We start from the raw sequence: 19,948 nt of genomic DNA, 5'->3' as shown, positions 1-19,948 counted from the left end.
CTTCCGGTAAACACATAGACCTGGACCCAATATACCGGCCACTACAGCGGACAGCTGAAACTGACAACCGGAAGCGGCAGGGACAGGCCACTATAAATGCCGGAGGAAACACCACAGAAGCGCTTCACAGGAGGCTCCCAAGCACTGAGGATGTCACCTAGACAGGGGACGAAACGTTTGCAACAAAAACTTCCAGCTCGGCAAACAGAACCACAGTAATATAATACTAATTTAAAGATAAACTAATATATGCCACCTTTCAGCCAACTAATATATGCTCACTAATCCTTACCAATGCCTAACTATTCCCTACTTGGTTGAATGTTTAACTTCCACAATCTTTTTTGGCCACTTGTCTACCTCTTTGATGTTTGAATCCCTTCAATCAGGTTCGCTCCCTGCCACAGGACTAAAACCGCTTTAATCAAGTCATATCCTACATGACTGTGACAAAGATAATTTCCTTCCCTTATCCTTCATGACCTCTCTGCATTCTTTGGCATGGTTGATCAAATCATTCTTTTTTGCCTCTTCTCTATCATCTATCTGGGTAGGACTGCTCTCACACATTTCCACATTTATCTGTCTAATTGTAAGCAGAGTATGACTTATAAAGGTGTATTTTCTTGTGCAGTATTGTTAATTTATGTGTTCTCCTTCTTGGGCCTTGACCACCTCCTACTTCATATTTATTTGCTGCTTCTTGTTGACATTATCAATGTTTCACATATATGTTGAAGGCACACATCTCTATGTCAATATCTCTATCTTCTATACCCTCCACTGTTGTGAAGTGAACAAACTGCATGTCTGAAATCTTTAATGACAGGTGTGTAAAACATATTATCAACATTTTTTGTAAATTGGGTTGCTTTAAAAAGAGAGGCAAATTGATGTACATTAGCATTGTGGAAATTTCTTTCAAAAGGAAGGATCAGAAAGTCATTCTGGAAGTGACTTAAAGGTACTTCATGGTCAGAGAGCATGAAGAGAAACGCCAAAGAAAACAATATTCATGACTATATTTTCTGGTTTAAATTAATGTTTCTTTTAACATCAGACAACCTTGCTCAATGAACAAAATTTGCCAAGACTGATAACATATTCATTTACCAGGAGCTCCTGTATTGTATAGACATTCCAACTAATGCTGACACAAAGGACTTGGAAACAAGTTGGCTAGTTCTAAGGTCGGGATAAAGGAAAACATTGCAATCATTGATGCTAAACCAACACAAATGCTTTTATGGTTACCTCATCATCTTGCAATGAAAATTTTACTGAGGGAGTTAAAACTACACAACCTTCCAATTAGCCAACCAAGATGCACCTTCAGCACCTTTAAACTTCTGACTTTGCTCCATGAAATAAATCTAAGCTGGCTGAACTGCTTAAATGTGCCATTTTTGAGATTCCATGTTATTTATTGCTTGATCTTCAGACGACCTGCAGGACTCCTGGGTTGGCAGCCTACCTTGGACCATCTATCTCCGTCTCCAAGTCACTGGCCAGAATGAAATCTAGACCACGTGTGCAAGAAGGTAAAAAACTACTAGCTCTTGCTCACTATCATTGGCCACTGACTTGCAGGATATTATAATTCATGTAAGATGATTTTTAATACACCTGGACTTATCAAAACTTGCAATTTATAACTGTCTCCTCTCTTCCTTAATTTCCTTGGTGTTTCTGTGTATGAATAGGAGGACACTATGGCTCAATGGTTAGCACCGCTGCCTCACAGAGCCAGGGACCCAGGTTCAATTCCAATCCTCAGGTGACTGTCTGTGTTGGGTTTGTACATTCTCCCAGTGTCTGCATGGGTTTCCTCTGGGTGCTCCAGTTTCCTTGCACAGTCCAAAGATGTACAGGTTAGGTGGAATTGCCCACAGTGTCCAGGGACATGCAGGCTAGATGTATTATCAATAGGAAATGCAGGATGGGTCTGGGTGGGACGCTCTTCAGTGGTAGAGCGGGGGAGGGGAAGGGGGTGGGGGAGTCAGTGTAGAAGTGGGCCAAATTGCCTGCTTCAACATGTAGGAATTCTATGAATGGAGTAGCAAGGCAATGGCTCCTGATGTTTTGAATGTAGCGTTAATAAACTCTACCTTTGATTTCACTAAGGATTTTATTGTATAATTACTTCAAAAGCTGATTGGGTTCCTACCTCAGTAAGGTACAAGGGTTAAAATGGGAAGGAGTACATCAAATAATACCTCGCTGTCTCAGGCTTAAGAGGGGAAAATGAATAATCACTTAAATTGACCTTCATTCCCTTTTGCTATGAGTTCAAAGACAACATATGATTGTCATCAAGGCCTTCGGAGAACTTGAAATATCAATGGAATTAGATGTTTATAAGTTTGGCTTTATGACTGGCAGTGTTAACACTTTAAGCCATTAATGTTGTTCTCAATTAGGTTAAGAAAACTGAGTTTGGTGGGAGGAAGTCAAATTCATTAGCAAATATCAGCTTCTTGTTTAGCACAGTTCAAGTCAAGAGGAAGCCAGTCATTATAGCAGCTTTGTGATTCCAAACTAGGAGCGTTTGGGATAAAAATCTTCAGGTTGTTAGAATTGAGAACATTTCAGGCCATCAAATGTCTGAAAGGTTCATGCTTCCTGACTCAGAGACAAATTTACAAGTGAATGCTTACTTCAAAAGAGAGAAATTAGAAGTAGTCAGAAGTCAGCAACTTAGAGTCAAGATAAGAGTATAACTTAACACAGACATGAGACTCTCCAATGGGTAAAGTTGGAAAACAAGGCAAAACTTTGTTTTGATGTTTGTATTAACATTTTACTAAATGTAATGTATATACAAAGCTTGGTTTGTTTGTTCCCTTTCTTTTGTATACTAAACATATATTCCAAGATTAAAGAATATCTGCAGCCTCTTGTCAATATGTTTGTGTCTAACCACCATGTACAGATGTACAGCATGGAAACAGACCTTCAGTTCATCTCGTCCATACCGATCAGATATCTTAAATTAATCTAGTCCCATTTGCCAGCACTTGGCCCATATTCCTCTAAACCCTTCCTATTCGTGTACCCATGCAAGTGCCTTTTAAATGCTGTAATTGTACCAGCTTTCACCACTTCTTCTGGCAGCTCATTCCATATACACACCATCCTTTGCATGAAAATGTTGCCTCTTTGGTCCTTTTTAAATCTTTCCCTTCTCATCCTAACCTATGCACTTTCGTTCTGGACTCCCCAACCCAGTGAAAAGACCTTGTCTATTTATCCTATCCATGCCCCTCAAGATTTTGTAAACCTCTATAAGGTCACCCCTCAGCCTCCAACATTCCAGGGAAAACACCCCCAGCCTGTTCAACCTCTCCCGATAGCTCAAACCCTCCAGCTCTGGCAACATCCTTGTAAATCTTGTCTGAACCTTTTCAAGTTTCACAACATTCTTCCTATAGCAGGGAGACCAGAATTGCACACAACATTCCAAAAGTGACCTAACTAACATAACCAACCAAATAAAGAAAAATTAAAATTATGATTAATCAAGTCAAGGTTCACTCTGGGATTTGACTTGTCCAGTAATGCCGAACAAGTATGGGCTCTTGTTGGATGAGAATTGAACAAAATAGAATCTGAATATTGATTATAAAAAGTAAGGATGTTACATTTCAGTTATATAGGGCATTGGTCAGACTACACGCAGTTTTGGTCTTCTCATGTCAGAAAGGATATAAATGCACTAGACGTGGTTCAGAGAAGGTTTACTAGATTGATAGGTGGAATAAGTGGGTTTTCTTTTATGGAAAGATAGATTATGCTGGCTCCTAAGTAATCTTGGAAAGGTGAATATGAAAATAATGTAGTGGGTACTTCCAGAATTAGCAGACACTGAGCTAACCACAACCTGAGTTACAAATCTTCTCTATGGGCCCAAAAAGCTATGGGTGTAATATGCTTAAATTAGCCCTAAGATGGGAAACCAATGCCATTTGACTGAGCGCCCCCGCCAACAACTGTACTTCCTACATGAATGCCTCAGAAAACAGGTATTACTACAATGTGTTAAACACAAACCACCTCTCAACACCCCACAAGCCAGAAGAACAGCAGAACAGAATGGCTGCAGGAAGCTATGAGAAATGATAAACGATGCCCACAACTGACTCCACAAATATGAATGAGAAATTTTGTGCCAAAAACGGTACACTAACACAACTGACCATGAATGGATAAAAGAACTTGCTTCGAGCGTCAGCGGCCTCCATCTTCGGTGGGAGTGGTGACAGAGATGACCGGGGGCTGCCAAGAAGGTAAGATAATCCTTTAAAAACTTACCTCAAGTATAGGTGCAGTGCACGCTGACCAGGAGTGTACATGGGACGGCTGAGTAAGTGAGGTAATATACTTGGGCAGTTGCTTTAGCCGAAACACTACTTAGGTAGTGTCTCCCACCCATTCTCCTCCTCTAACCAAACAAAAAGGTTCTGTGCACCGGATTGTAAGGTTACAAGTTTTTTTTTCGAGAGTCTCTGAGAATTCAAACACCTCTTTGGCCGTTCCCCTCAACAAAAAGTATACAGTTTTGGATACTGTTGAGGGGGGCAATGACTTACTAGGGGTAAGCCATGGGGTACAGATGTCTGGCACAGAGTCTGTCCCTGTTGCTCAGAAGGGAAGGGGGGAGGAGCGGAGTAGAGCATTACTCATTGGAGACTCCATAGTTAGGGGGACAGATAGGAGATTCTGAGGGAATGAGAGAGAGACTCTTGATTGGTGTGTTGTCTCCCAGGTGCCAGGGTCTGTGATGTCTCGGATCGTGTTTTCGGGATCCTTAAGGAGGAGGGGGAGCAGCCCTAAGTCGTGGTCTACATAGGTACAAATGACATAGGTAGGAAAAAGAATGGAGATGTAGAGCAGAAATTCAGGGAGCTAGGGTGGAAGCTTAGGGCGAGAACAAACAGAGTTGCTATCTCTGGTTTGTTACCCATGCCACACATGCTAGCGAGATGAGGAATAGGGTGAGAGAGCAGTTGAACGCTTGGTTACAAGGATGGTGCAGGAGGGAGGGATTCAGATACCTGGATAATTGGGGTTCACTCTGGGTTAGGCTGAACCTCTACAAATGGGATGGTCTACACCTGAACCAGAGGGGTTCCAATACCCTGGGGGAGAATTTTGCTAATGCTCTTCAAGAGGGTTTAAACCTATTCAGTGGCGGGATAGGAACCTGCATTGTAGTTCCAGTGTACAGGAGGTTGAGAGTAGTGGGGTCATATATAAAGGTTTCAAGGTCGCAAGAGTTTACCAGCAGGAAGGTGGTTTGAAGTGTGTCTTCTTCAATGCCAGGAGCATCCGGAATAAGGTGGGTGAACTTGCAGTATGGGTTGGTATTTGGGACTTCAATGTTGTGGCCATTTCAGAGACATGGATAGAGCAGGGACAGGAATGGTTGGTGCAGGTTCGGGGGTTTAGATGTTTCAGGAAAAACAGGGAAATTGTAAAAGAGGGGGAGGTGTGGCATTGTTAGTCAATGACAGTATTACAGTGGCAGAAAGGACATTTGATGAGGACTTGTCTACTGAGGTAGTATGGGCTGAGATTAGAAACCGGAAAGGAGAGGCCACCCTGTTGGGAGTTTTCTATAGGCCTCTGAAAAGTTCCAGAGACGTAGAAGAAAGGATTGCAAAAATGATTCTGGATAGGAGCAAAAGTAACAAAGTAGTTGTTATGGTGGACTTTAACTTTCCAAATATTGTTTGGAAACACTATAGTTCGAGTACTTTAGATGGGTCAGTTTTTGTCCAATGTGTGTAGGAGGGTTTCTTGACACAATATGTAGATAGGTCAACAAGAGGCAAGACCACATTGAATTTGGTACTGGGTAATGAACCAGGCCAGGTTAGATTTGGAGGTAGGCGAGTACTTTGATGATAGTGACCACAACTCGGTTATGTTTACTTTAGTGATGAAAAGGATGGGCATATACTGCAAAGTAAGATTGATAGCTGGGGGAAAATATGATGCGATTAGGCAAGATTTAGGATGCACATGCATAGGATGGGGAAGGAAACTGCAAGGGATGGCCGCAATTGAAATGTGAAGCTTGTTCAAGGAACAGCTACTGAGTGTCCTTGATAAGTATGTACCTGTCAGGCAGGGAGGAAATGGTTAAGCGAGGGAACCATGGTTTACTAAAGAAGTTGAATCACTTGTCAAGATGAAGGAGGCGGCTTATGTAAAGATGAGATGTGAAGGCTCAGCTAGGGTGCTTGAGAGTTACAAGTTAGCCAGGAAGGACCTAAAGAGAGAGCTGAGAAGAGCCAGGAGGGGAGATGAGAAGTTGTTTGCAGGATCAAGGCAAATCCTAAAGCTTCCTATAGAAATAAGAATAAAAGAATGACAAGAGTAAGATTAGAATCCAGTCAAGGACAGTAGTGGGAAGTTGTGCATGGAGGAGATAGGAGAGGCACTAAGTGAATATTTTTCATCAATATTCACACAGGAAAAAGACAATGTTGTTGAAGAGAATACAGAGATACATGCTATTAGACTATAAAAGATTGAGGTTCATAAGGAGAAGGTGTTCACAATTGTGGAAAGTGTGAAAATAGATAAGTCCCCTGGGCGAGATGGAATTTATCCTAGGGTTCTCTGGGAAGCTAGGTAGGAAATTGCAGAGCCTTTGGCTTTGATCTTTATGTCGCCATTGTCCACAGAAATAGTGCCAAAAGACTGGAGGATACCAAATGTTGCCCCCTTGTTCAATCAGGGGAGTAGAGACAACCCTGGTAATTTTAGACCAGTGAGCCTTACTTCGGTTGTGGGTAAAGTGTTGTAAAGGACTATAAGATAAGGTCTATAATTATCTAGAAAGAAATAAGTTGATTAGATATAGTCAACACGGTTTTGTGAAGGGTGGATCGTGCCTCACAAACCTTTTCGAGTTATTTGAGAAGATGACCAAATAGTTGGGCGGTTGATGTGGTGTATATGGATTTCAGTAAAGCATTTGATAAAGTTCCCCATGATAGGCATTTGCAGAATATACGGAGGCATGGGTTTGGGGCTGATTTAATGGCTTGGATCAGAAATTGGTGAGCTGAAAGAAGACAGAGGGTGGTGGTTGATGGGAAATGCTCATCCTGGAGCTCCGTTACTAGTGATGTACCACAAAGATCTGTTTTGGTGCCACTGTTATTTGTCATTTTTATAAATGACCTGGATGAGGGCATAGAAGGATGGGTTGGTAAATTTGCGCTCGACACTAAGATCAATGGAGTTGTGGACAGTGTGGAAGGACATAGATAAGCTGCAGAGCTGGGCTGAGAGATAGCAAATGGAGTTTAATGCAGGAAAATGTGAGGTGATTTGCTTTAGAAGGAGTAACAGGAATACGGAGTACTGGGGGATAATGGTAAGATTCTTAGTTGTGTGGATGAGCAGATAGATCTCAGTGTCCATGTGTTCATGAAAATTGCCACTCAAGTTAATAGGATTGTTAAGAAGGCATACAGTGTGTTAGCTTTTATTGGTAGAGGGATAAAGTTTTGGAGCCATGAGGCCATGTTGCGACTGCACTTGGGGATATTGCATACAGTTCTGGTTGCTACATTATAGGAAGGATATGGAAGCATTGGAAAGGGTGCAGAGGAAATTTACCTGGTAGGAGGGAAGGTCATATGAGGAAAGGCTGAGGGACTTGAGCCTGTTTTAGTTAGAAAGTAAAAGGTTGACAGGTGACTTAATAGAAACATACAAGAAGATCAGAGGATTAGATAGGATGGACAGTAAGAGCCTTTTTCTTCGGATGGTGATGGGGGTTAGCATGAGGGGACATAGCTTTAAATTGAGGGTGATCGATATAAGACAGATGTCAGAGGTAGGTTCTTTACCCAGAGAGTAGTAAGGACATGGAACGCTTTCTCTGCAACCGTAATAGACTCGTCAACTTTAAGGGCATTTAAATGGCCATTGGATAAACATATGGAATAGTGAGCATTAGATGGGTTTCAGAAGGGTTTCACAGGTAAGCGCAACATTGAGGGCCGAAGAGCCTGTACTGCACTGTAATGTTCTATGCTGTAAGTACCGTGGAACAAACCACAAACACTAAACAACAGCGCAGGCCATCAGACAGACAGTAGCACCAACATTAAGCAGAAAGAAAAAAAGGAACATCCTCAACACAATGGAAAGGAAAGCCGTAGAAGGACTCAGAACAGACAGAAATATCACAATCCTACTGGCAGACAAAGGGCATGTGACTGTCATCTTGAACAGAACACAATACATTGAAAAAGCAAACACTCTACTCGCAGATACCGACACCGACCAACTGGTGGTGATGGACCCGATTCCACAGTTTGAAAACCATATTATAGCTCCCCTGAGGAAACTTCACAAGACAGGTGAAATTAACATGACAGACTTCTAAAGAATGAAACGTGAAGATCTAACACACCCCTTTGCTATGGATTACCAAAAGAACATAAACAAGGGGCTCTCCCTAGTCCCACAATCTGTATGGTACACTGACATACAGACTAGCAAAGAAACTGCAACACAAACTGAAACATCTATTAGAAGATTCAAGCCACTTCACCCAGGAATGCTTTAACACCAAAGACACCAAGTTAGAGGATGATAAGGTCATGGTTTCCTTCGATGTGACTGCTCTATTCACATCAATAAACATCACTCGAGTCAAAGAAACACTGGCCTCACTGCTAGATGAATCAAGGACATAAACATCTGACAGCACCAACTCTATCAGCAAGGATAGCGTCCTCAAACTAGTAGACCTGTGCTTCACAACCCACTTCACCTTCAACGACAAAATCTACAAACAAATCAATGGGACGCCTATAGGATCACCAATAACAGGACTCTTAGCAAAATTAGTTATGTCGAGGTTAGAACAAACAGTCCTTCCCATGCTCCAGCCCAAGCTTCGGGTCCGCTACGTGGTTGACACCTTTGTTATCACAAAATGCAACAAATTAGAAGAAACCTACAAACACATAAACAACATCCCTACAGGTATAAAGTTCATGATAGAGGAAGAGAACAACAGACTTCACTTCCTAGATGCCACAGGAGAATGAAAAGCCAATGGAGAGCTGCAGAACCAGCGTCTACAGGAAAGCCACACACACTGACCAGATACTCAACTGCAGGAGCAATCATCCCAACACCCACAAATGGAGCTGTATCTGAACATTATTTAAATGAGCCACAACACACTGCAGCACCCAAGAATTATGAGAAGCCAAGGAAAAACACCAATACAACATACTCCGGAATCATGGATACCGATAAGCATAGTCTGCCGACTCCTACACAACAGACCCAAACCAGAAAACACAACAAGCCCAGAGACTCCAGCCACCCTGCCATACATTAAAGACATCTCAGAGATGACGACCAGACTAATCCAGCTCCGAGGCACTATGGAAGCCCTCAAACCTAATACCACACTGAAACAGCTCCTGATTAATTTAAAGGACCCTGTACCAACAACCAGCAGAACGAAGTCATATACAAAATACCCTGCAAGGACTGTAACAAATATCACATTGGACAAATGGGCAGGAAATTAGCTGCCAAGATACATAAGCACCAACTAGCCACTAAAAGACATGACCAACATCACTAGTATCCATACACACAAAGAGGGACACCAATTCGACTGGGACAACATACCCATCCTGGGACAGGCTAAACAAAGACATGCACAGGAATTCCTAGAGGCCTGGCATTCAAACTGGAACTCCATTAACAAACACATTGATTTGGACCTCATTTACCAACCTCTCAGAAAATGAACCGGAAGTGGTATCACCCACAACAACAGACCAAGACACATAAATTGCAAGCAGGATAGAACACCAGCGCTTAATTGGAGGCTCATTGATGATATTACCTAGCATGGTGATGAAATGTCTGAGAACAAACCTACTAGTTCAGCCAGCAAACTTACAATCTGATTAACAGAGACTGTTTTAAATTTAGGAGTCATCCTTTTAGGAAAGAGATTAGGGATATTTTTTCCTTTCTGAGAGTTGTGCAACTTTGGAACTCTCTGCCTTAGAGATGGGATCTTTAAATATTTAAGGCAGCAATAGATTGATTCTTGTTAGGCAAGGGATTTGAAGGTTATTAGGGATAGTTGTGAATGTAAAATTTGGAGCACCACAAACTGATCAGCCATTATATTATTGAATTGTTATTTCTGCTCATACTTTATGCTAGTTTATAATGTTTGTAATTTAAAAGGGATTTATGTCTCTGTAAAGAAATGGTTACATAGAAGCACCAGACATAAAACAGATGTGTTGAGAATTAAAAGTAGAAAGTATTGGAGAAACTCAGCAGGTCTTGGTGCATCTGTGGAAAGGGAAACAAAGTTTACATTTTCAGTGCAGCATGACTCTTCTTTGGAACTCAGGTTATTCTGGGAACAAAAGACAAAGCAGTCTATTATTTGACATCTTTAATTCAGGCTAAATTGAGGAATTTAGAGATACATTGAAATAGGAAATAAAAGCAGGATCTTATAAGATGAGATGCTTAAAGTGTTTACCCAACATTTAGAACAAAAAGAAGGAAGATTGAATTGAAAAAAACCTGAAAGCATCTCGATCTGGCTCAGATTCAGTTAGAAATGAAGACTTGTGAGAGAAGAGAATGCAAATTAAAAGAAAAATGGAAATTGGAGGGATTCAACCTGATTAAAAATCTACCCTTAGTACCTACATTTACAGAAGGTGGAGTTGAAAGCTGTTTGACCTCATTTGAAAAAGTAGCTGGCAGATGTAACGGCCAAATTATTTTGGATTTTAATGTACAGTGTTATAAAAAAGACAGTTATTAAAGAGTATGCCAATCTGCAGAAGAACAATATGCAAACTACAAAATTGCCAAACAAATCACCTAATACTTATGAGTACGAAATTAATTAAAATTGAGAGTTACAAGAAGAGAAACCTAAATTAGACACCATAGAATTTGCAAAAGAAAACGAAATGCTGTGGAAACAGTAATTTTGATCACGGAAGTTAGAGAAAATCTTAAAATTATTTAGATGAACACCAGGTATTAAAGATCTGAGAAGCAGCAGATCTGGTAGATATCCCCTTTCACATAAATAGTTACATGTGGAGAAATGGTCATATGGAATCCACAAAGAAACTGGAGAAATAGAAAATCTGCAAATGGAAGAGGTATTAGCTTAACAGAACAAATGAAATGACACCAAAGTAATAATGGGGAAAGGCAAGAACTCTAAATTATGTAAAGAAAATAACTTGCTTGCATTGTACGAGGACTCAACACAGCAAGCTAATTGCTGGAGATTAAATAGGAGACCAATTGCAGTAGAGGAATCCCCAAGAAATCTTTAGCAAAGGATGCATCAGAAAGCTTGGTGCCCCAATCATTCTTGCAATCAGTTTCTCATCTTTTATTTATGCTTTCTCAAAGGCAACCTTGTTCCACATGAACAACATCACTGAACTTTGCCCTTAGCTGTGTTAATTTACTGTTGACACCCTGATCCATATCATTGCTAAATTTTGATTTGGTGAATCCAATGTTCTCCTGGCTGACGTCTAACATTCCATTCTCCACAAATTCAAAACTCTACTGCTTGTGTTTTAATTTGCATAAAGCCCTTTTCACCTATTACCAAGCTTGTTGATCTATGTTTTAGTTCCCAATCAAGCAGTATAATATCCATAACTAAACAAAGAACTACAGATGCTGGAAACCTGAAACAAAACAGAATTTGCTGGCAGAACTCAGCAAGTTTGGCAGCATCTGTGGAGAGAAAGTAGAGTTAATATTTTGAGTCCAGTGACCCTACTTTAGAACGGTTTTAAAGGACGACAAGACTAATTCTTCCAACCCCTCAATTCTCTAGAGATCTGTGCTCATCTAATTCTGGCCTCTGTGCATTCCAGTCATAGTTTAGATCAGAGTGGTGCTGGAAAAGAACAGCAGGTCAGGCAGCATCCGAGGAGCGGGAAAATCAATGTTTCGGGCAAAATCCCTTCATCAGGAATAGAGGCAGGAAGCCTCCAGGGTGGAGAGATAAATGGGGGCGGGGGAGGGCACGATGCTTATTAAATTCATTGATGCGTGGACAGAGGGGGATAAAGGTAAGGCCTTTGCTGAGGACTGATCGTTCGTCCTCAATGAGGGGAAGGTCGGGGGGGACGGTGAAAACTCGGGGCAAAAGTGGTGGTGAACACGGCAGTAGAGGGGGTGGAAGTCACTGAACGTGTGACATCAGCGATGACGTGGGGGGGCGGAAGAGATATCACGTGTGGTGCATGAGGAACCATGAGGGGTGGTAGTGGCTGTGGAAGTGAGCATGATGGGGGCAGAAGTCATAGTTGCTTCACCATGTTCGCAATGTCCTCTGCTATCTATGCTACAAATTCCCTCCCTACATCTGGACTTAACACTTCCTTCCATTCAGACAGTTCCCCACCCCTCCTTCTTGAAGATTCTGGTCATCTGATCTAATATCTCCAATACAGCTCATTGTCATTCTCACTCTCTCATCCCTTCTCATCTAACAACTGTTAGGTTGATATTTCCTTTTCCTATACTTACTTTAATTCTCCATCACAGCATATGTTTATATATTGAATAGTACTGGCTCAGTCTCTGACTCTTTCTATTATCTATAAGTCAGTATTCTGTCATGACTTACTCAACACCATCCCTGGGATGGAAGGTTTGAAGACTAATTCATTAAAGAGGAGTTTGGGATGTCTGTGAAGAACTGTTTCTTCTGGGCTCTATCCAACAATCTATCTCCCTCGAGCCTTGCTGTTGCTTCAAGTGTTGCTTGACTCCTGATCATTTTGCCATTTTGATTTAAATGTGACTCTCAAGGTCAAAATTTGTTTCTTCATGAGGATTTTTTTAGATTTTCTCTGGGGCCGCTTTTTTGATTTTTGGTGGCCACCTTATGGTTTTCAGTGGCTACTTTATCATTCTCACTAATTCATTTATTAGGTGATATAAGCATGCAGTAATATCATCTTTGGTATTTGTCATATAGATATTTGGACCATACAGAAATAGAATCAGCAGAATTTATTAATATACTTCATAATAATCAATCCTTTATTAATTTTACAACCACAATACCCAGGGGACACATTCATTTCCTGGACAACACAATTTAAATTGGAACAAAACAAGGCAAGGTGAGTTAACAGAAGTTTTTTCAAAATAACTGACACACAAAATGCCATCATCCTAAACACATCTGCAGAATGCTGAAGTCACAGCTAATGTATATTCATATGTGCACAAACCTGCAACATTTTAACAAGGTAGCTACTACCATTGTATTGCGGCTCAGATCTTAAGTTCAGATTTAATTTCAGTAATTGAGTGTTTTCCCATTCAATTATCAAATTAGGTAATTCAGGTGAACATGAAGTAATTATGGAGAAAGACTGTGAAAGAAAGGAGTATTGAATAGTTTTTGACTCTGATATTCCCTGAGCAGCCATTTGTTCAGGTTATTTGAATTGGGTTAGTAAACCTTACTACTTCCATACATTCCAAATATAGGACTGTCATTAAGTACTTAACAATTGCTAATTAAACATTTCATATAAATATATGTCTGGAATTGTGCCTTTCAATCTTACTCCTCACTTAGCAAGGCACTTCCTGGATGTTACCTGCAATAAAGACTGTTCTGCTTTGCAAAACTTTTGTCTCATACTTCAAATTCTCTGCACATTATGTCAATGGATATTATTTAGTTTATGAAGTCACCATTTTAGTATGAGGTAAAGCTTCTTAGACACAAACTCAATCAATGAAAAATGTTCATACTACAGAGGACGCAGTGTTGGATGTCTTAAATTGCATAAAAGTGGTTAAATCCCAGGACCTGTTCAGGTGTACCCTAGAACTCTGTGGGAAGTCAGGGAAGTGATTGCTTGCCCCTTTGCTGAGTTATTTGAATCAGCAATAGTGAGAGGTAAGGTGCCGGAAAACTGGAGGTTAGCTAATGTGATGCCACCATTTAAGAAAGGTGGTAAGGAAAGGCTAGGGAACTATAGAACGGTGAGCGTGACATCAGTGGTGGGCGAATTGTTGAAGGGAATACTGAGGGACAGGATTTACATACATTTAGAAAGGCAAGAACTGATTAGGGATAGTCAACGTGGCTTTGTGCTTGGAAAATCATGTCTCACAAACTTGATTGTGTTCTTTGAAGAAATAACAAAGAGGATTGATGAGGGACATGATCTCTATGGACTTCAGTAAGATTTCAACTATGTTTGTCATGGCAGAATGTTTAGCAAGGTTAACTCTCATGGAATACAGGGAGAACTAGCCATTTGGATACAGAACCGTCTTGAAGGGAGAAGACAAAGGGTGGTGGTGCGGGGTTGCCTTTCACGCTGGAGGCCTGTGACCAGTGGTGAGTCACAAGGATCAGTGCTGGGTCCACTTCTTTTTGTCATTTATATAAATGATTTGGATGTGAACATAGGAGGTATAGTTAGTAAGTTTGCAGATGACACCAAAATTGGAGGTATATTGAACAGCGAAGAAGATTACTTCAGAGTACAATGGGATCTGGATCAGATGAGCCAATGGGCTGAGAAGTGACAGATGGAGTTTAATTTAGATAAATGTGAGATGTTGCGTTTTGGAAAGGCAAATCAGAGCAGGACTTATACACTTAATGGTAAGGTCCTAGGGAGTGTTGCTGAACAAAGAGCCCTTGGAGTGCAGGTTCATAGTTCCTTGGAAATGGAGTCGCAGGTAGATAGGATAATGAAGAAGGCGTTTGGTATGTTTTCCTTTATTGGTCAGCAGTTGGAAGGTCGTGTTGCGGCTGTCTAGGACATTGATTAGGCCATTTTTGGAACATTGTGTGCAATTCTGATCTCCCTCCTCGGAAGAATGTTGTGAAACCTGAAAGGGTTCAGAAAAGATTTACAAGGACGTAGCCAGGGTTGGAGGATTTGAGCTTAGTGAGTGGCTGAATAGGCTGGGGCTGTTTTCTCTGGAGTGTCGGAGGCTGAGGGATGACCTTATCAAGGTTTATAAAATCATGAGGGTTATAGATAGGGTAAATAGACAAAGCCTTTTCCCTCGCTTGGAGGAGTCCAGAACTAGAGTGTAAAGGTTTAGGGTGAGAGGGGAAAAATTTAAAAGTGACCCAAGGGGCAAGTTTTTGACACAGAGGATGGTGCATGTATGGAATGAACTGCCAGACGAAGTGGTTGAGGCTGGTACAATTACAATATTTAAAAGGCATCTGGATGGATTTATGAATAGGAAGGGTTTAGAGGGAAATGGGCCAAGTACTGGTAAATGAGACTAGATTAGCTTAGGTGATCTGGTCTGAATGGACGAGTTGGACCGAAGGGCCTGTTGTACAGCTGTATGACTCTAAGTCAAAATTCTGGCAACTGGATATTAAAGTGGAGAGTTGAGAAGTCATATTTGGACACATCTGCTTAACTTGAGGAAAGCTCTCTAACAGTGCTTGAAATTTACTCTTTACTTGATCACAGTTTAATAGTTATATATGTTTTGTATTTAAGAAGAAAATTATTCTTATTAATCTTAACAATCCATGCCTACTTGTACAGTAATACTTGGATGTTATTACAAAATAGGAAAATTTACCTCCGTATTTAGCAGCTTTCGCTGATGCATATCCACCTGCAATGACAAAGAATTAAGAAATTATACAAAACAGAGACTATGGAATGGGTAACATTAAACAGTAAAACAGCTTTGCTTCTTTCCAGATAATCCCTAAGTAACGCAATAAAATGTAACTTGTTCAAATCTCACTTAAAAGTACAATATTTTTAAGATCAAATTAAAAATTAGGTGAATCAAAGCTTTGGTTCTGTATTAATTCCTAGCTCTTACAAAGAGTGTGTGCAATTTGGCATTACCTCAGGTCATATGCAATAACAAAATAGCAAGGGGCAATGTCTCAAAAAATAGATCCTGATGACTTCTTCAAACACACTCCGGCAATATTTCCACGGCAAGTAAAGATTACTTGTGTAGCAGAAACATACATATTAACATATGAATTTACAAGATCAAGCCATTCAGACCATTCAGTCTGCTCTGCCATTCAATATTATCACAACTAATCCGAAGTCTATTTTCCTACCTATCATCAATACTCTTTAAGTACCTTGTTAATCGAGAATCCTAAAAGTGCTGCCTTAAAAAAAAATTGATGACGCTTCCTTCACTATTTATAGGGAGCAGAGTTTCACAAACTCTCAACATAGGAACAAGAATAGGCCTTTACACCCCTTGAGCCTGTACAATGATTCACTTAGATCTCAGTTGATCTGTAGCCTAACTCTATATCCCTGTCTTCACGCATATCCCTTAATACCTTTGCTTAACAAAAATGGATCTATTTCAGATTTAAAATTAATAACTTAGCCAGGGTTCTCTGCCATTTGTGGAATTATTCATCCTTTGTGTACAGAACCACTTCCCTACATCTCTCCTGAATAGTCTGGCCTCAGTTCTCAGCCTTTGCCACTTTATTATAGAATCCAGAACCAGTGGGGATTATTTATCTTTATCTGCCCTGTATTTTTCTGTTAATATCTTGAAGACTTCAATCAGATCACCTTTTAAATTCCAAAGCAAAAAAGGCATAATTTGCATAATCTCTCCCATCGTACAACCCCTGAAGACTAAGGATCATTCTTGCAAATTTTCTTGCTTTGTTTCAAGGGATGGATGCCTTACAAATATAGTTACTGAATGATAAGGGCTATCTTTTGCAAACATGGGTGATGACACCATTATTACATAACTGAATCCAACTGTTAATATTGCATAGCTACTTTTGGGCTATTCTAGAGCAGATAATAGACCTATTTTAGATGAGATTGCAATGCTCAGATTGGCCAGAGTGGTAACGAAAGAAGGGAGACATTGTAATACGGTACATATGGAGTGTGCCACATAAGCCACAAAACCCTTTATAATTCTAATTTGGACAAGAGGTGGGAGAGCAGTAGCATCTTCTGAGGAGGAAGATGAGTACATTGAGCAGGAAGAACACCACCTTCTGCATAAAAGAATATGACATCTGGTGCAACAAGGCAGACAAAACTGAATGAATCTCCACCATTGTTGAGCAGATGATGGCGTGAGAATGGTACTATAGAGGCATGTGCATAGCTAGTGAGGTGAACTGTACAAAATTATGTGAGAAAACATACTAGGACTCATGAAGAGAAGTCTGTCATGAAACTCACTAAAATTCAGCCCAGAATAAAGCAATGGTGTTGGATAAGGAGGGATTGTAATATGAAACTCTGTGAATACATATTTATAAAAATTTGGTTCTGATACTATTCTTCCTCAATTGACTGTTTGGATATAATATTGCAGCAGCGCATGGGTGCTTAAGGGTGAAGGTAGAGAACTAAGAAAATTATTTTCAAATAGAAAACCATAATTTAAGTGAGCATTGTAGAAAATGCCAGAAGAAAGTGAAAATTGTCAGGCAATGATGGGCTTTGAATGCCCTTAGAGTCTGAACCATATAATTAGTGAAAAATCTTATTCCCTGTATGAAGTAAAGTATTTTGTGAGATGGATATTTGTTTGTTGAATAACGACAATAATTTTAACTCCTACTGCAATTCTTGGATGAACTTATTAGAAAGACAATTTATTAAATGCATAAAAACAGGTAAGATCTCTTACTTGTGCATAGGGCTGTTCTCTGACCTGAGGGTCACTATGTCTCAGACAAGGGGGAGAAGTTGAGAAGAAGAGCCCTTCATGGTAACCTCAGCTGGTGCAGGAATTGAATGCATGCTGTTGGCATCACAGTTCAAAGCAAACCTGACTTGTCCTATATACCCCAAAAGTGGATGACCAGTACATCATTTCCAAGTATTACTGTTTTTCTTTCCCTCTGGGTATTAAAATTAGGTCACTTCCACAATAACAATTTGCATGAAGTGCTTCTTAATTGCTTTATTCCTAGGTTTTATGAATCCACAGAAATTGTGCCCAATACATTACAGTCAAATTATTCAAACACAAATTTAGTTGTCACCCTCAAGCTTGGGTTACTCTGCACCAGTGGGCGGCACGGTGGCACAGTGGTTAGCACTGCTGCCTCACAGCGCCTGAGACCCGGGTTCACTTCCCGCCTCAGGCGACTGACTGTGTGGAGTTTGCACGTTCTCCCCGTGTCTGCGTGGGTTTCCTCCGGGTGCTCCGGTTTCCTCCCACAGTCACAAAGATGTGCAGGGTCAGGTGAATTGGCCATGCTAAATTGCCCGTAGTGTTAGGTAACGGGTAAATGTAGGGGTATGGGTGGGTTTCGCTTCGGCGGGTCGGTGTGGACTTGTTGGGCCGAAGGGCCTGTTTCCACACTGTAATGTAATCTAATCAATACCAACATCTGTTAAACTGGAAATTGGCATGGTGGAAGCTGGAGCTTCTAACTTTTGATGACTTAACTGAACGTTTCATGCTTTGAAGTTTATGATTCAATCTTGGTCTCCTAGTACAGCAGGAAAACCATGATCAGTTATTTCAGGAGATTACTTAGATGCAATACACTTATACTTTCCTGATCTTATTTTGGGAAAGCAAATCTTAGCAGGACTTATACACTTAATGGTAAGGTCTTAGGGCAGGTTCATAGCTCATTGAAAGTAGAGTCACAGGTAGATAGGATAGTGAAGAAGGCGTTTGGTATCTTTCTTTTATTGGTCAGAGTATGGAGTATAGGAGCTGGGAGGTCATGTTGTGGCTGTACAGGACATTGGTTAGGCCACTGTTGGAATATTGCGTGCAATTCTGGTCTCCTTCCTATCGGAAAGATGTTGTGAAACTTGAAAGGGTTCAGAAAAGATTTACAAGGGTGTTGCCAGGGTTGGAGAATTTGAGCCATAGGGAGAGATTGAATAGGCTGGAGCTGTTTTCCCTGGAGCTCGGAGGCTGAGAGGTGACCTTATCGACGTTTATAAAATCATGAAGGGCATGGATAGGACAAATAGACAAAGTCTTTTCCCTGGGTTGGGGAGTCCAGAACTAGTGGGCATAGGTTTAGGGTGAGAGGGGAAAAATTTTAAAAAAGAGACCTTGGGGCAATGTTTTCACGCAGAGGTTGGTGCGTGTATGGAATGAGCTGCCAGAGGAAGTGGTGGAGGCTAGTATGATTGCAACGTTTAAAAGGCATCTGGATGGGTATATGAATAGGAAGGGTTTGGGCCGGGTGCTGGAAAATGTGACTAGATTAGGTTGGGATATGTGGTCGACATGGATGAGTTGGACTGAAGGGTCTGTTTCCGTACTGTACATCTTTATGACTCTGTAACTTAGAGAATATTTACTTATGTAATACTTGATATCAGATAAGGAGGTGATTAATCAAAGGCAGTGGAGGTCGACAGAATTGGTGATGCTTGGTCAAGCTAAATTTCCTATTCATTTATAACATATGGATATCTTAGGCAAGAGCTTCGACATCCAATAAATTTTTTAAATTTTTTTAAAATTCAGTGTATATGTGACACTATTTTCAGGTGAGTTTACGGAGAACAGGTTTTGATGAGAAATAGAAGTGGTCCAACAAATCACTCCTCCTTGCTTTGATGTGGTTGGGTTCAGTGAACTTAAATGGAATTTGTACTATGTCTGTAGTTTTGATTAAAGTGGAAGATTACACTTATGCTATATAGGAGAAAGTGAGGACTGCAGATGCTGGAGATCAGACTCGAGAGTACGGTACCGGAAAGGAACAACCAGTCAGGCAGTATCTGAGGAGCAGGAAAATCAATGTTTCGAGCATAAGCTCTTCATCAGGAGGGCTTATGCCCGAAACATTGATTCTCCTGTTCCTCGGATGCTACAGGACCAGCTGTCCTTTCCCAGCACCACACTCTCTACTTATACTATATCAGAATGC

General features: G+C 40.7%; 1 protein-coding gene and 1 long non-coding RNA gene across 8 annotated transcripts in view; one reads left to right on the top strand and one right to left on the bottom strand.

Annotated features, from left to right (window-relative positions):
- LOC122564110 overlaps positions 1-1,626 on the top strand; it is a 16,356-nt gene extending 14,730 nt beyond the window's left edge. Inside the window, exon 3 of the long non-coding RNA XR_006315821.1 lies at positions 1,442-1,626. This is a non-coding gene — a long non-coding RNA (uncharacterized LOC122564110). The remainder of the gene's footprint in view (positions 1-1,441) is intronic.
- Positions 1-19,948, bottom strand: part of LOC122564109 (elastin-like) — a 286,762-nt gene that overhangs the window by 106,733 nt on the left and 160,081 nt on the right. For all 7 annotated transcript variants that reach the window (XM_043718676.1, XM_043718680.1, XM_043718675.1 and 4 more), the window contains exon 21: positions 15,655-15,690. In XM_043718676.1, the coding sequence (XP_043574611.1) occupies positions 15,655-15,690 (36 nt within the window). The remainder of the gene's footprint in view (positions 1-15,654; positions 15,691-19,948) is intronic.

This window comes from Chiloscyllium plagiosum, chromosome 28, assembly GCF_004010195.1.
Source record: "Chiloscyllium plagiosum isolate BGI_BamShark_2017 chromosome 28, ASM401019v2, whole genome shotgun sequence".
In the NCBI taxonomy this organism is placed as follows: Eukaryota; Metazoa; Chordata; class Chondrichthyes; order Orectolobiformes; family Hemiscylliidae; genus Chiloscyllium; species Chiloscyllium plagiosum.
This window is presented reverse-complemented; position numbering and strand designations above follow the sequence as displayed.